The sequence below is a fragment of the Aricia agestis genome, chromosome 8 (genome assembly GCF_905147365.1).
Source record: "Aricia agestis chromosome 8, ilAriAges1.1, whole genome shotgun sequence".
Taxonomy (NCBI): domain Eukaryota; kingdom Metazoa; phylum Arthropoda; class Insecta; order Lepidoptera; family Lycaenidae; genus Aricia; species Aricia agestis.
In genome coordinates, this window is record NC_056413.1 from 16,070,399 (window position 1) to 16,084,786 (window position 14,388).

The window sequence follows — 14,388 nt, forward strand, 5'->3', positions numbered from 1 at the left end:
CCCTACCATATCATACCATATTCCCTCTTAAAAGGCCGGCAACGCACGCAGCTCTTCCGATGCTGCGAGTGTCCATGGGTGACGGAAGTTGCTTTCCATCAGGTGACTCGTTTGCTCGTTTGCCCCCTTATTTCCTACAGGTGGGCCAATTTTGATCCACTCTTTCTTCCCTTCTTTCGTATTAATACGGTCACATAGTCTTCCGAGGATTTACGACAACTATGCAAGTTTCAACATTGTATGGGAGTGTTTCCTAAGTCGTGTGATAATATTATGATGATATTATTATACATCGAAATAACATTACGGCTCATCGAATTATGATAATCTGCGCGAGTTAGAAATTATCTCCGCTATATAATGAAGCGATAAATTAAACTATTTCTATTAAATGATGAGGCTGGTACTAGAAAGGGGAATAGTTACATAATATCGCCATTTTCTCGAGGTTTTCTATAAGATACTAATTGTTTCCTGTTGGCTATAAAAAACTTGCGTATGTAAAAACATTCAACATTTTAAGAAACTTCCTATGGAGGCGTCCCACATGACCGGGGGGAGTGATGTGGCGGTACCCACAATTTGTCTAAAGTTAATAAGTTTTCTAAGTGTGTCGGTATATATACGACAGCTGAAATGTATCACGTGGGCTTCGGCCTAACCGAGCATAACACCTCGCTCGGTCGGAAGATCTTCCTTTGTGATAGGGCACGCATATCCCACATTCTGAATCGTACAGTATTGTTACTGCTTAAATTGGCGGTTTTGGAGTCGTACGGTATTTAGCTGATACAAGATCTTATATCAGCTAGATAGTTTTATCAGCAGTTAGCTGATGACGACAAACATGTAAGAAAAATCTTCATCACGTTAACATTCAAACCAATAGAGCTAGATGAAAATCAGTCCATTGATTTTGGAGCTACCATAACAATTGCTAGATTTGGGTGTCCACAAACATACATATCAAACTGACATCAAAACATTGGGTCTGCTTTTGTGAGGGCTAAATAAAAACAATAATGTGACAACCCTCATTCTGTAACGTACTCCTTATAAGCAAAATGTAAAGCCAATTGTAGTTGATGGCTGAATGTAAATGTTCCCTACTGATAAGCGTTATCACCAGGGACTTACACCTTCCGACAGTAATAGTCATTGTGCGTGACTGGGGGCACAATATGTGGGCTCTAACGGTTTACTAGGTGGAACATTAGTTGAGGAACGACAAGTTAAATTTGTGGATACTAAAATTGAGGATCGTTGAATTGTTTGACTGACTTTGCTGTCCTTACCTAAATAGGTAAGGACAGCAAAGTGGGGCAGCCGTCAGAACTGAAATAGTTCACAATCCGTTGTGGTACTTACAGAAAAGGAGATTGCGTTTGTGACATGGCTGATTTGACTCAACTCTTTGTGGTAGTAATGAAGAAATGCTACATTGGGTCCTGACTCCTGAGAATTCATCTTTGTAACCATAACACAACAGGCAAGGCATGATTTTCTGACAAACGGTGATCAATGACCCTGGTGCTTCCCTGGTGCTAGAGCCTTTATTGAAATAGGCAGTCTGGGATTTCTGGTACCAGCCAGTAATGCACAAGTGCATAAAATTTAGCCCCGGCTTCGTACTTGTCTGGCTTCGGATTAAAGAAGGCCTTGGCCCATCAGACGGAGTAATCTTATTTACATCACTTATGTAAACATAGTATGTATGTTATGAACTGTGACTAGCAGATTCTGCGGTAAAGGATAGGATGTCCTACCAAACTGTCTTTACAGAGCAAAAATAAGCTTCTAGGGCACTAGTAACTACTATGTAGAGCAAGTAGCAACCTCTTTTATAGTAAATGCAGCTAAGCAAACAACAACCAACAAGCATAATATACTGTTCTGTAATAAAACAGTTAATGATTTATAACCTTTCCAAAATAAAGTTCCAAACAGTCTATATTTGGATGATGGTTTTTTTTAAGTTCGCTATTAATTTTAACATTGTTTTCAGTCTACAGTGATTCAAAGAGGTTCATAATATGCCCAGACGGAACCGCAGGCGTCACAACACTAAATATGCCACTAATAATGCAATTACTAGTCTATTGTTAGAAAGCCTCCAGGCAATAAAAACTGTCCTCGCGCGAGTCGTGACCCGTTTCATGTATGGACATCCGCCTTCAATATGGGCAATGGGTGCATACCGCGCCAGTCCAGTTACTAACCCGTAGAGATTCGCTGTAACGTTACCACTGGCTTCCTAGAAGCAAAGTAAACAAACGCAAAAAATGCAAAACCTCTTGCTGTATAGCAGTCTCTACATTTCTGGTATCGGTGACCAATGCCTAGTTTCTGTGAGTGTTTGACAAGAGTTTATGTTTTCAATCGTTTTGACGTGACGTAAGCCATCATACCAATGCGTAAGCCAATTAAAAGCGATAATTATAATAAAACTTACAGTCAGTTTAACGTCTGAAAAAAAAAAACGAGACCTTTCCTTATTTTTTGTTTAGTCTGACTGCTATTGAGCCTGTTTTGGTTGCTATATTTCTAATCTTGATTTAAAAGTACTCAAGCTGCCCGTTATAGTAAGCCGTAAGGTTAGAATCTCGAGAACAAAGCCTAGTTTATATTTTATTGTGCGATTCTGTTGTAACAATGACGTGTTTAGGTCAAAGCAAGTGTGTCAATCAACAAACAAGTTTAAACTTTCTTTCTATGCACATGAATGACCGTTGACCCAGAAGGCAGGTCTTGATTAAGTTTGATACTTTTTGCTACAGGCAAGTGACTGGCACAAAGTGTACTCGGTAGTCATAAAGTAGCAAGAAAATATGTTCTTTGATTCAAAATTGAAATCATCTAGTAATTTTGCTTAAAATATTCCCGGATCGGCAATCGGCATTTAGCAATTTAGAGAAATAATGCGTAGACGCATGTTTATTGTACTAGCTGTTGCCCGCGACTTCGTCCGCGTGGACTTCAGTTTATAGCGCGCGATTTCAACAAAATTGGTGTCAAAAGCTTTAATAAAAAAAACCTGGTACCCCTTAAATCAAAACAGCTGTGCAGTCATGTCAGTAGGGTTGCTGAGGATTCCTCTTCCGCTTCCTCATAATGAGGAAGTTCCGCAATATTTTGGGTTCCTCAACCGTTACCGCATCCCCATAAATTAATAACAAATCCTCTTCCGCTATCGCTTCCTCAAAATTTAAGAGAAATTTATGAGGAATTTCACTGCGCATGCGCGTCGCGTATCCATCTTTTTTGTGTGCGTGTGTTGTGTATGTTACTGAACTCCTCCTTAATTGCTAGACCGATTTTGATGATTCTTTATTGTGTGTTTTGAGAATGGTTTAGATTCATAGTTGGGTCCACTGAAAAATGCCCTTTTAATTATTATTTTTTGTGTAATGTATGTACCTAGTTATGGACAGACAGGACAAAGACTTTTGGGTTGGGTCCGCTAGTATTTATAATTATAGGAAATTATAAATACATCCTCTTCCTCATCCGCTTCCTCTTCCGCTTCCTCATCCGCATCCTCTTCCTCAAAAAATTACTCTTCCTCATCCGCATCCTCTAAATTTGCGCGTGAAAATTCCTCTTCCTCCTCTTCCTCCTAATCACTTTCTAAACAACCCTAATAATGTGCATATAATATTTCAATTTTTTAAATTAATCTTTATATTTTATGCCAAATTTTTAAGCTTATTTAGTTTGTGTAATTTTTAAGCCAATTACACAACTTTACCCATAAACTATTTACCATTGATAAGTTTAAGGTTACGTCACTGCATAGATAAAGTACTGATTTAATGAGTAACGTAAAAAAGAAATAACAATCGAAAAAAAATTCCAAAACGATAATACCACCTCTTATAGAACGACTTCTGGGCAAGCGTTAGCGCGATGTAGGAGACGCACGGCGCCATCTATTTTGAATTTTTGGAACTAACTTAATTTGAACAAATTTACGCATTTTCACCCCCTTACAACGCTTTTTTCCAGTAAAAAAGTAGCCTATGTCCTTTCTCAGGCTTTAGACTATCTGTATACAAAATTTCATTACAATCGGTTCGGTAGTTTTGGCGTGAAAGCGAGACAGACAGACAGACAGACAGACAGACAGACAGACAGAGATACTTTCGCATTTATAATATTAGTATAGATAATAGACATGTTATAAATAGGCAAAAAGCGTGGTCAAATAAATTTCCACCTCAGGGATTGTTTTAGACCATGTTTAAAGTATCACAACATTGGCGTAGAGCCCGTTATTTTTTAGTGTAAAGATTTAATTTAAAAATATGTACCTCGTGCATATCCTGCGGGGCTAAAATGGTCACATTTAGCAATTCCTCTCAATCAATTCAGCAAATGAATTGTCAAAACTGTCAAACTGACAAATGTCAAATCAGTACAAAAATACAGAAATGAATTGCAAGCAGAGTTGCATTTTGTGATTTTAGAAAAATGAATCATATTATGATTCTTATCATGATTCTTCAAAGCGACCATTTTAGCCCCGCAGTACTATGAAATCATTAATCATAAGCGCCGTAGGTCGTACCTATGACCTTCGGTCAACAATGTCCCCCCAGGCCACATGCTTTTGTTCGTGCTTAGCCGTGAACTTTCTAGGCAAAGTCACAGATTCAAAACCGGTCAGAGGCGGGTCAGCTCGTCGTAACGGATTCTGACGATACGTACAACTCGTTTTAATCTCTTCATCTGATTAATGAAGATGCAACGATAATCCTGTACATGATCGTTAGAATCCTGCTTTAGAGTCCTATGATAATATGATATCTTAACCATAAGGCGTGTATCAAAACCAACAATAACAAAAAAATATAAATACTTAGTATGTTTTTTTTTACTCTGATCGTCAATTTGGATAGGGTTTCCACTAAGTATTATTTCAGGAATTAAAGGGATGGTAGTAAAAATGCCAGCTGCAGTTACAGAAAACATATTGTTCATAACATCAGACACGAAAATTACAAGACATATTTTTTTTCAAGCAAACTAGTGTAGGTTACGTACGTAACCAACTTGCATGAAATATGTACTTACTCAGAAATTGCAATCAAAGTGAAAGACTCTACTCATTAATAATACAGACACAATAGACATAACTACCAGTAGTTCGACTGCAAAGAACCGGACAGGTTTCAATATCTGTCAAATTCGTCGGGTTTCACTAGGATTATGAACGGATTGTGCCTCGCGCTGGCTGATATAATTTATTTTTAAATATTTAAAATAAAGATTTCAAAATTGGATTCTGACATATTTAATCGCATGTGCCAAAACACAAACAACAATACGACCAAAGAGGAACACGTCCATCGAATATGTCATATTTTTAAATTCGTAGGTAACAAGTTAACAACCCTAGCGACGATTTTCGTCATAATACGTCAAATTTAAAAATTTCAACATCAGTTCTAAGTCGGCATACTCTATCATTCTGTCTACTCTGATACAGATGTTGCTTATAATGAAAGTACAACCATACACATAAATTATAATAAAGATATAATTAAAGCAGCACCTGTGTAATTGGAACTGAAAGATAATGGTGCGATCTCAGAGCTAAATTACTTTTAAGTTTTACGGCTCAATTTTGTAGAGGTTAATGTAACAGTGTTCAGTGGGTTAGACAACTAGTGATATAACTGGTAAATTAAAATCAGATGTTAATGAAGAATTAACATGTTGTTTAAGAATTACAATTAACAAGGGAGTTATGGAAATCAAAAAAAAAAAATTGTTTTATTTCTGAATAAAAAGAAATATTTTCAGAATGTCCTACATGATGCCTACCACCGGTTCGGGAACTAACCTTAAAGTTTATGAAATACATAGTTACAGAATCTTACGGCTATGCCCAGTTTCTAAAGCTTCACTTAAGCTTTTGATTAACTAGCGTGAAAATATTAATAACGCTATTGAATACTTAAGCTTCTGTAAAAAAAAACCACAGAAATCGGGCATTTGTAAGTGAAAAAAAAGTTAACAAAAATTTCAAATCTAGGTGAGAAGTCACACATAATAAAGTATGAATTTATAAAATATGAAAAAAAGCAGAAGAAAGTGCAGAGTTAAAAATAAATTGAAATGAAAAAGATTATAAATATGTAAGCTCACGTCATGATGAAAAGGAGAAAACGAAATGAGTTTTCTATGGTTTTTGTAATACGCATTCAATTTTATATACTTAGTTGATAGAAATTGCAGATTTGCAATCTAAGGCTTTGATTAATGTCATGAAAAACCGTTCTAAGATTTTCTTTAGAACATAATATAATAATAATTTATGTAGTATGGCTATGAAAATTTTAATTCTATCTTAGTACGACAATATACCTTTATTAAGGTAGTTTCAAATCCACATCGCAACTTAGAAAAGAAAAAAATAATATTATATCTGAGAAACTAAGGATTTCAATAAAAGAATATATATTTTTATTTATTTATTTATTTAATTCAGGCATCTTGGCCCATAGTATAAATACCTTATAGACTAACATACATACAATTATACTAAAAACTAACACTAAAACACTAAACACGAATTGTAAAATTTTTCGCATTATTAAAAAATTTTAATAACGCGATCCATTTGAAAATCATAACATGTTCAGTTCGTTTGACAAATAAAGATTTATGTGTCGGTCCAGTGCTCGAGTATGTGCGGAATGCACAAGTCACTGCGCACGCGCAGGTAGACGCTCCCTTGGAACTGGTTCCAACTTTTTCTTTTAACACACATCTTTTAATTTATCTGAGATAATTAAAAAGTATGAATGACTGTACAGGTCTGATAAAAAAGTCATTTGGAGTGCTCTGAATGCATTGCAACATCCATTCGAGTTCTAAGTTCAAAACTCTGATGATTCTGAGTTGTGATATTCCTTAACTTTACTGGGATATTTTGATGGCTTTAGGCTTTAGGGCCAGGCCACAACATTGCGATGTGGCGTCGTATCGCAAAAACAACATCGCACAGAAATGCGACGCGATGTCGGAGCGCAAAATTTCATTGGAAATAGTCACTGTCGCATCCGAAATTTCCACGATGCGTTCTGCGGCGTCGTAGATTTTTACGATGCGACGCCGCAACGGAGTGTTGTGGCCGGGCCCTCAGAACCAAAGCAACATAAAACATGTGGAGACTATTGATTTTTAAAACCCTTCGCGTGATACTAACCCCTGCTACTAGACATTGAAACTTGCATTAATGGCGTAGACAACACGCAAGTCTTTAAGTTGTTAAGCGAGAAATATTATGTTTGTAACCAATCATGTAATTATTTCAAATACTTACGTAATATTAGGTCTAGTAACTGTTTCAGGAAATACCAAAGAACTTGTTACAATGGTCGATTCTGATAATAGCAATTCTGGCTCCCTAGCAAGCGCCATGGCCCATATACCATGGGCAAATCCCATACTTTTTTTACATCTTAATTCGCTATTTTTATTAAGTTATCCGATAGCCTGAGAATTTTGGATGCATCATGCAAGTTGTTGGGGGCGAAGCTCCAGGGGTGATGCTGGTGGTCTCCGCCAGAAATAAAAGACCTCTTCAATGAAAATGAACTGTATTCGAGGTATAGCCGCGGTGCGTGCGTCGCGTAGGCCGGTGGTCCGGTGAAGTGAAGGGACTCGCGGCCGCGACGCGCTCCTCGCTGGCCGCGGATGTCGCAGGGAGGTGCGCGGGGAGGTGCACGCTGAAGGCCGGCGCGCGGGGGCTACCGGTTTGCCCGCCAGCGCCGCGCGGCCCGATGAGACGTAGGAACATATTCCCCCGGGAACATGTCATTGAAGAGGAAGCGGCACGATGTTGTTGTAGGCACGAGTTATGGTGCCCTTCTTCGTCCGTATGTCGGCGACTCGACTGCGCCCGTCTGTCCCAGGTTTGACAGCGACTACTCTTCCAAGTAGCCACAGAAGAGGCGGAAGATTGACGTCTCGTACAAGGACCATTGCTCCAACCTTGAGGTCTTGACCGCCGGTCTGCCACCTGGTGCGTTGCTGCAGAAGAGATACGTATTCATTAGAGTAGCGCTGCCAAAAGTGCTGACGCAGCTTTTCGATGCGGTCGAAGCGCTGCAGGCGATGTATGTTGTGTTCGGTGAGTCCAGGTCGGATTATCGAACTCTGAGCTCGCCCGAGGAGGAAATGGGAAGGAGTAAGAAAAGAAAGATCAGAAGGATCCGATGATAAAGGCGTTAGAGGTCTGGAATTTAAAATAGCCTCTATCTGAATCAGGCATGTCGACAACTCCTCATATGTTAAGTGAGTAAGACTTAAGACTCTACGTAGTAGATGTTTTGTTGATTTTACTGCCGCTTCCCATATCCCACCAAAATGTGGGGAATAGGCAGGAATGAATTTAAACTGTATGTCCTGATTTGCAAGATCAGACTCTATTTGCTTAGAAGAAACCTGTATGAAGCGTGAAAGCTCATTAAAAGCTCCCACAAATGTTGAGCCGTTGTCGGAGTACACGCGCTGAGGTTTGCCCCTTCTGCTAATGAACCGGCTGAAGGCCGCAAGAAAGGCCTCCTTAGTTAAATCGGACACTAGCTCCAGGTGCACGGCTCTGACTGCAAAGCACACAAAGACACAAATATAAGATTTAGTTAACCTGCAACCTCTACCTTTACGGTCGGCTATAAGCACTGGCCCGGCGAAATCCATTCCTGATCTCAAAAAAGGAAACTCTAAATGCGTCCTATCAGTAGGTAAATTACCCATAGGAATCTGTATAGGCTGCGCTTTGAAGCGAGTGCAACGTACACAGGAACGTACTACATGCTTCGCAAGATTTTTACCTGCAAGAGGCCAGTAATTAAGACGTACTTGTGCCAACAATAGTTGAGGCCCTCCGTGAAAAAGTGCTTTATGCTCTTTTTCAAATATACTTTTGGTTAAGTGATGTTTACTGCATAATAAAATAGGGTGTTTGATATTGTAGTCATAATTAGAATTTTCTAAACGACCGCCTACGCGAATTAAATTCTGTGAATCTATAAAGGGTGAAAGACTTATTAAACGATTCTTTTTATGTAAAGTTTGTTTTGCTTTAAGAGTAATGTACTCTTCAGGAAACATTTCCTGTTGAGCAATGTTTAGTATTACATTTTGCGATGATTGTAGTTCTTTATAGGTTAAATATGATGATTTTCTCAATTTATTTTTGCAATTAAAAATAAATCTTTGTATATAAGCAACTATTCTGATTAATTTAGTATAAGATGATGTTTTATGAATTAGGTTAGAAATTAGATTAGGTTGTGTAATATTATTATTTGTGTTAGTATTATTTTCGACGTGTTCGTCTGTATATAAAGCTGTTTCTGAAAATAAATTATTTTGTGAGTTGGGAAAACTGGGAAATTGTATTTTAGTCTGATTGATGAAATCAGGGCCGAGCCACCACAGAACAGATGAGCTGATGGAATCAGCCTTGGCCCCGCGGGAAGCCAAATCCGACGGATTAGACTTGGAAGGTACATAGCTCCACGTCTGGCCAGCCGTAATTTCTTGAATCTCGTTAACTCTGTTGCGTACGAATTGGTCGAGTCTACCTGGTGGGGCGGAGAGCCAGCCAAGAACGATAGTAGAGTCGCACCAAAAATAGCAATGATGAAAATTTAGAGTAAGAGATTTGCGTACCTTCTGAAAGAGTCGCGTCCCTAATAATGCACCACACAACTCCAAACGTGGTATAGTTGTGGGTTTAAGTGGAGCAACCCTGTTTTTGGAGGCTAAAAGGCGAACACAAACCGTGTCATCAATCGCTACAGTCCTTACATAAGCACACGCGCCATAAGCACGTTCTGACGCGTCTGTAAAAATATGCAGCTCTATTAGAAAAGGATTATTACAAGACACCCACCGTGGAATTCTAATAGAGTTCAGAGCCTGAAGTGATTCTAAAAATTCTAAAAATTGTAATTTTAAATCTGTCGGAACTTCTTCATCCCAGCTACACTTAAGTACCCATAACTGCTGAAGAATAAATTTGCCCTGAACGATACATGGACCAACCAGACCAAGGGGATCAAAAACCTGGCTAATTAAAGATAAAATATTACGTTTAGTAACCTTAAGGTTTGAAAAATTTAAATCCACTGTAAAAAATAAATTATCTGAATTACAATCCCAGTATAAACCAAGTGTTTTGCTAGGAGATGCGTCACTTAAATTTAATTTTTTGTCAGCATCTAATGAAAGAAAATTAGTGACGGAGTCCAATATTTCTGGACTGTTTGACTGCCACTTACGTAAGTGAAATTTTGCAGATGATAGCGTTTTAATGACGCCTCTACATAGCTCTATGACGCTATCGATAGAGTCACCGCCACTCAAATAATCATCAACATAAAAGTCGTTTTTGATAGAGTCACTAACCTTAGGATCTGAAGATTGTTCTGCTAAGGAAACTAAACATTTAGTTGCAAGATACGGTGCCGAAGCAGTGCCGTATGTAACTGTATTAAGAAAATATGATTTTAAAGGTTCAGAGGGATCAAACCTAAAAAGAATTTGCTGTAGAAAACGCTGAGATGGCTCTACCAACACAGCTCTATACATTTTCTCTACATCAGATGTAACAACATATTTATGTTGTCTGTATCGTAAGAGAATAGATAGTAAATCCTGCTGTACTGTAGGACCTATCATTTGTATGTCATTAAAGGACTTGCCTGAGGTGCTAGTGGCTGATGCGTCAAAGACAACGCGCAGCTTGGTGGTAGTACTAGACTCCCGCTCTACACCATGATGAGGTAAATAATATTGAGCATTAAATTTTTCTGATGTAGATTTTTCTGTCATATGATTCAATTGTAAATATTCATGCATAAAATTTAAATATCTATTTTTGAATATAGGGTTACGCTCAAATTTACGCTCTAAAGAGAGAAATCGAGATTTTGCCATCGCGTAAGAGTCACCTAAGCACTTTGGAGAGTCCTTTAATGGTATAGTGACGACGAATTGGCCACTGTCGTTACGACGTGTTGTTGTGTAAAAAAGTTTTTCGCAAGTCTTTTCTTCTAACGAAAAAGAGCTACTAGACTGTACTGAATCAAGCTCCCAGAAACGAGATAGCTGTTCAGTTACCTCATGGGAAAAATGACACGAATTATTTGAAGCTTTAGTTGAAGAATTTTTACGTCCATGAGGCAAAGATACGCAGCCCGATATGAGCCAACCAAATTTAGAAGATTGTAATCTAGGTTGATTTTTACCTAAATTAATTGTGTGGGAACATAAGACGTCCCAAAATATTTCAGCGCCTACGAGAATGTCGACTGCTGATGGTACATAAAATTTTGGGTCTGCTAATTTAAGACCTGGCGGGATATTAATTAAGTTTTTATCCACGTAAGACCCAGGCAAAGAGTGTGTTATGTATGGTAAAATAAAACAAGTTAAGTTCACCTTATAACCACCAAAACAAGATTGCACAGTAAGAGTACAACTTTCTGAAGTTTTAGAAATCTGACCATTGATACCTGAGACTGTGGAGGTAGTACCTTCCTTTGACAGGCCAAGCTTCTCACAAAAATCTCGGGTGATAAAGTTGGACGTGCTGCCGTTATCTAACAAGAGTCTGACAGGATGTAGCTTCCCGTTGACGTCCGCCGCATTCGCCAGAGCTGTGGATAGCAGTACGATTTTCTGATTAGACATGTCAGATGTGTCTGTATTAGTTGATAAAACAATATTGTTTGAAGACTGATTTTCAGGATCCCTATGTAAGAGGGTATTATGTTTAAGTGTGCAATATTTGCAATGTGAAAGCTTACATCGCTTATCAGTATGACCTGGTCGTAGGCAGTTCATACACACATTGCTTTCTGATGCCTTTTTAATACGTGAATCAACATCTAAATTTCTGAAGGATTGACATGAAAATAAGTAATGATTCTGTGAACACATGACACAAGAAATTTTGTTATTAGAAGAGTAAGAATTATTATTAGTATTATTAGAATTAGTTTTAAATGATTTATTAGTAGTAAGATAATTTTTATTTTTAGTCTCCTGTAAATATTTATTTGTATTATGTGTAAGTTTTGTGTTTAAATTACAATTATTTATTGATTCGATTAAATCTGCTCGATTAGACAAAAATTTTACAAAATCTTTTAGATTTGGATATTTGTCTAAGTTATTTTTAAATTCCTCCCACTCGCGATGGGTGACTACATCCAATTTTTTGGACATAATAAAAATGATCAGTATATCCCACTGTGAGGTAGGCTGTCCTAAGGTTTCGAGCGCCTTTAAATTTTTATTAGTTACATCAATCATGTTACGTAATGATGCACTAGATTCCTTGGGTATTAATTCAAAATTGAATAAGGCTTGAACATGATTGTTTATAAGTAGCCTTTCATTATTATACCTATCTGTTAATAATTGCCAAGCTATAGCGTAATTATCTGCTTTGAAATCAATACTTTTAATGACTAATGCTGCGCTGCCTTTAAGAGTAGCACGCAAATAATGAAATTTATTGATGTCCTGTATACTACTATTATTATGTATAAGGGAAATATACGTATCTCGGAACTCGAGCCAGTGCTGATAGTCGCCGTTGAAGTGAGGCAAGTCGATCTTGGGTAAGCGCACAAAATCGTGCTTGCAACCAGAGCCGTGAAGATTGTCGCTAGTGGAGGCTGCAGAGACGAGCGGCGGCGAGGATGGACGTGGAGGCTCGAGCAGTGATCGCGCGAGGCCCATCTGCGCGTAATACAACAACTCGAACTGTTCTCGCTCAGCATATGCCTCGCTCGTGTTCTCCGACAACAACTCCAACTCCGTCTGTAACGTATCGAAATCATTATATAGCGTTTCCATAGCACTAACTCGGTACTGTAGCTCAGATAGTTGAAACGGGGTAAGATCAGAAGTAGGTAATAATTTTACAAAGTTGGCAAAATAAGTTAGCTTAGCTTTATAGCCACCACGCCTCTTAACGAGTTCCTTTAATTTAGCTTCAGACATAATGAAGGCTTAATGCAAAAAAAGAGACTGAAGCGCAAGAAAAGACAAGGAAAAGAAAATGAAAATTGAAAAAGGGAAAAAAAAGTAACGTCCAAAGGCGTGACGATAAATGCAAAATATTATTTGGAAGATATAGGTTATTATGCAATAATGAAATAAGTAGGTCAATAACCTTTTCAGATAAGATAAGGGAAAAAATATTGCATTTAATAAATATAAATGGAGAACAATAGAACAATAGGCGAGCACGTGCTCGATGAATGGGAAGTGAATGTAGTTAAGAATAGTATTTTTATTAAGATTCTTTCTGAAAATATTATTTATGATGTTGATCATGCATGCCTGATTCCGATTAGATTTTATTTTAATTCCTGGAAATGGCAAGAAATAAGAAAGGAAAAAGTAAAAGAGGAACGGGCTCACTCAGAACGACTCCTTTGTCCTCAGCCACGTGGAATGATCCATGCGGCGCGATCGGCGCATGCGCATGAATCGTCCAAACGTCCAAACGTCCAAAGTCCGGTCCAAATGCGAAGAAATACTGGATGGTCACGACTCCTTTGTCCTCAGCCACGTGGAATGCTCCATGCGGCGCGATCAGCGCATGCGCATGAGTCCCGTTGAGGCGCGTCGGTCCAAAGTCCGGTCCAAATTCTTGCGCTTCGCAGCAAATAAGACGGCGTATTCCTCTTCTTGCGAAGGCCCACTGGTTCGGGCGCGACTTCTTTGTCCTCAGCCACGTGGAATGCTTCATGCGGCGCGATCGGCGCATGCGCATGAATCCCGTCGAGGCGTGTCCGTCCAAAATCCAGTCCAAATCTTGCGCTTCGCAGCAAAATAGACGGCGTACGAAGGACCACTGTTGGGGGCGAAGCTCCAGGGGTGATGCTGGTGGTCTCCGCCAGAAATAAAAGACCTCTTCAATGAAAATGAACTGTATTCGAGGTATAGCCGCGGTGCGTGCGTCGCGTAGGCCGGTGGTCCGGTGAAGTGAAGGGACTCGCGGCCGCGACGCGCTCCTCGCTGGCCGCGGATGTCGCAGGGAGGTGCGCGGGGAGGTGCACGCTGAAGGCCGGCGCGCGGGGGCTACCGGTTTGCCCGCCAGCGCCGCGCGGCCCGATGAGACGTAGGAACACAAGTGACCATATAAGATAAAATTTAAAAACTCTCCTACTGTGCATAATCGAGTAATTGCAAGCAAAACAAAAACGACCAGCAAATTAGTAATTAGATACGGCTAGCCAAAATCGGCATAATTTATTTTATATGGTCGTATTAGATTGCTCCTTGTAAAGACCGAATCGTGACCAATCCAAGGCGGTCAAACAATGACCAGAGATTAGATAATAAAGACCA

At 39.0% G+C, this 14,388-nt stretch overlaps 2 protein-coding genes across 3 annotated transcripts in view; one reads left to right on the plus strand and one right to left on the minus strand.

Annotated features, from left to right (window-relative positions):
• LOC121729337 (GATA zinc finger domain-containing protein 7-like) overlaps positions 1–14,388 on the plus strand; it is a 59,185-nt gene that overhangs the window by 8,422 nt on the left and 36,375 nt on the right. The window lies entirely within an intron of this gene.
• On the minus strand, positions 7,529–12,021 carry LOC121729336. Of its 2 annotated transcripts, none has more exons than XM_042117815.1 (2): positions 11,535–12,021; positions 7,529–8,615 (listed from the first exon to the last, which is right to left on the minus strand). In XM_042117815.1, exons 1-2 carry the CDS (start codon positions 11,959–11,961, stop codon positions 7,825–7,827), a joined length of 1,218 nt encoding a protein of 405 aa, XP_041973749.1. In that variant the 5' UTR covers positions 11,962–12,021; the 3' UTR covers positions 7,529–7,824. The 2 variants fall into 2 exon arrangements, with proteins under 2 accessions (XP_041973749.1, XP_041973748.1); XM_042117814.1 differs by having other exon boundaries at positions 7,529–9,549; positions 9,661–12,021.

Excerpts from the sequence above, each read along its gene's own strand:
- LOC121729336 (XM_042117814.1), bottom strand. The coding sequence starts at position 11,961 with ATGTGTTCACAGAATCATTACTTATTTTCATGTCAATCCTTCAGAAAT. Across the intron at positions 9,550-9,660 it reads AATCTCTTACTCTAAATTTT|ACGGCTGGCCAGACGTGGAG; the intron begins CATCATTGCTAT and ends ATTCAAGAAATT.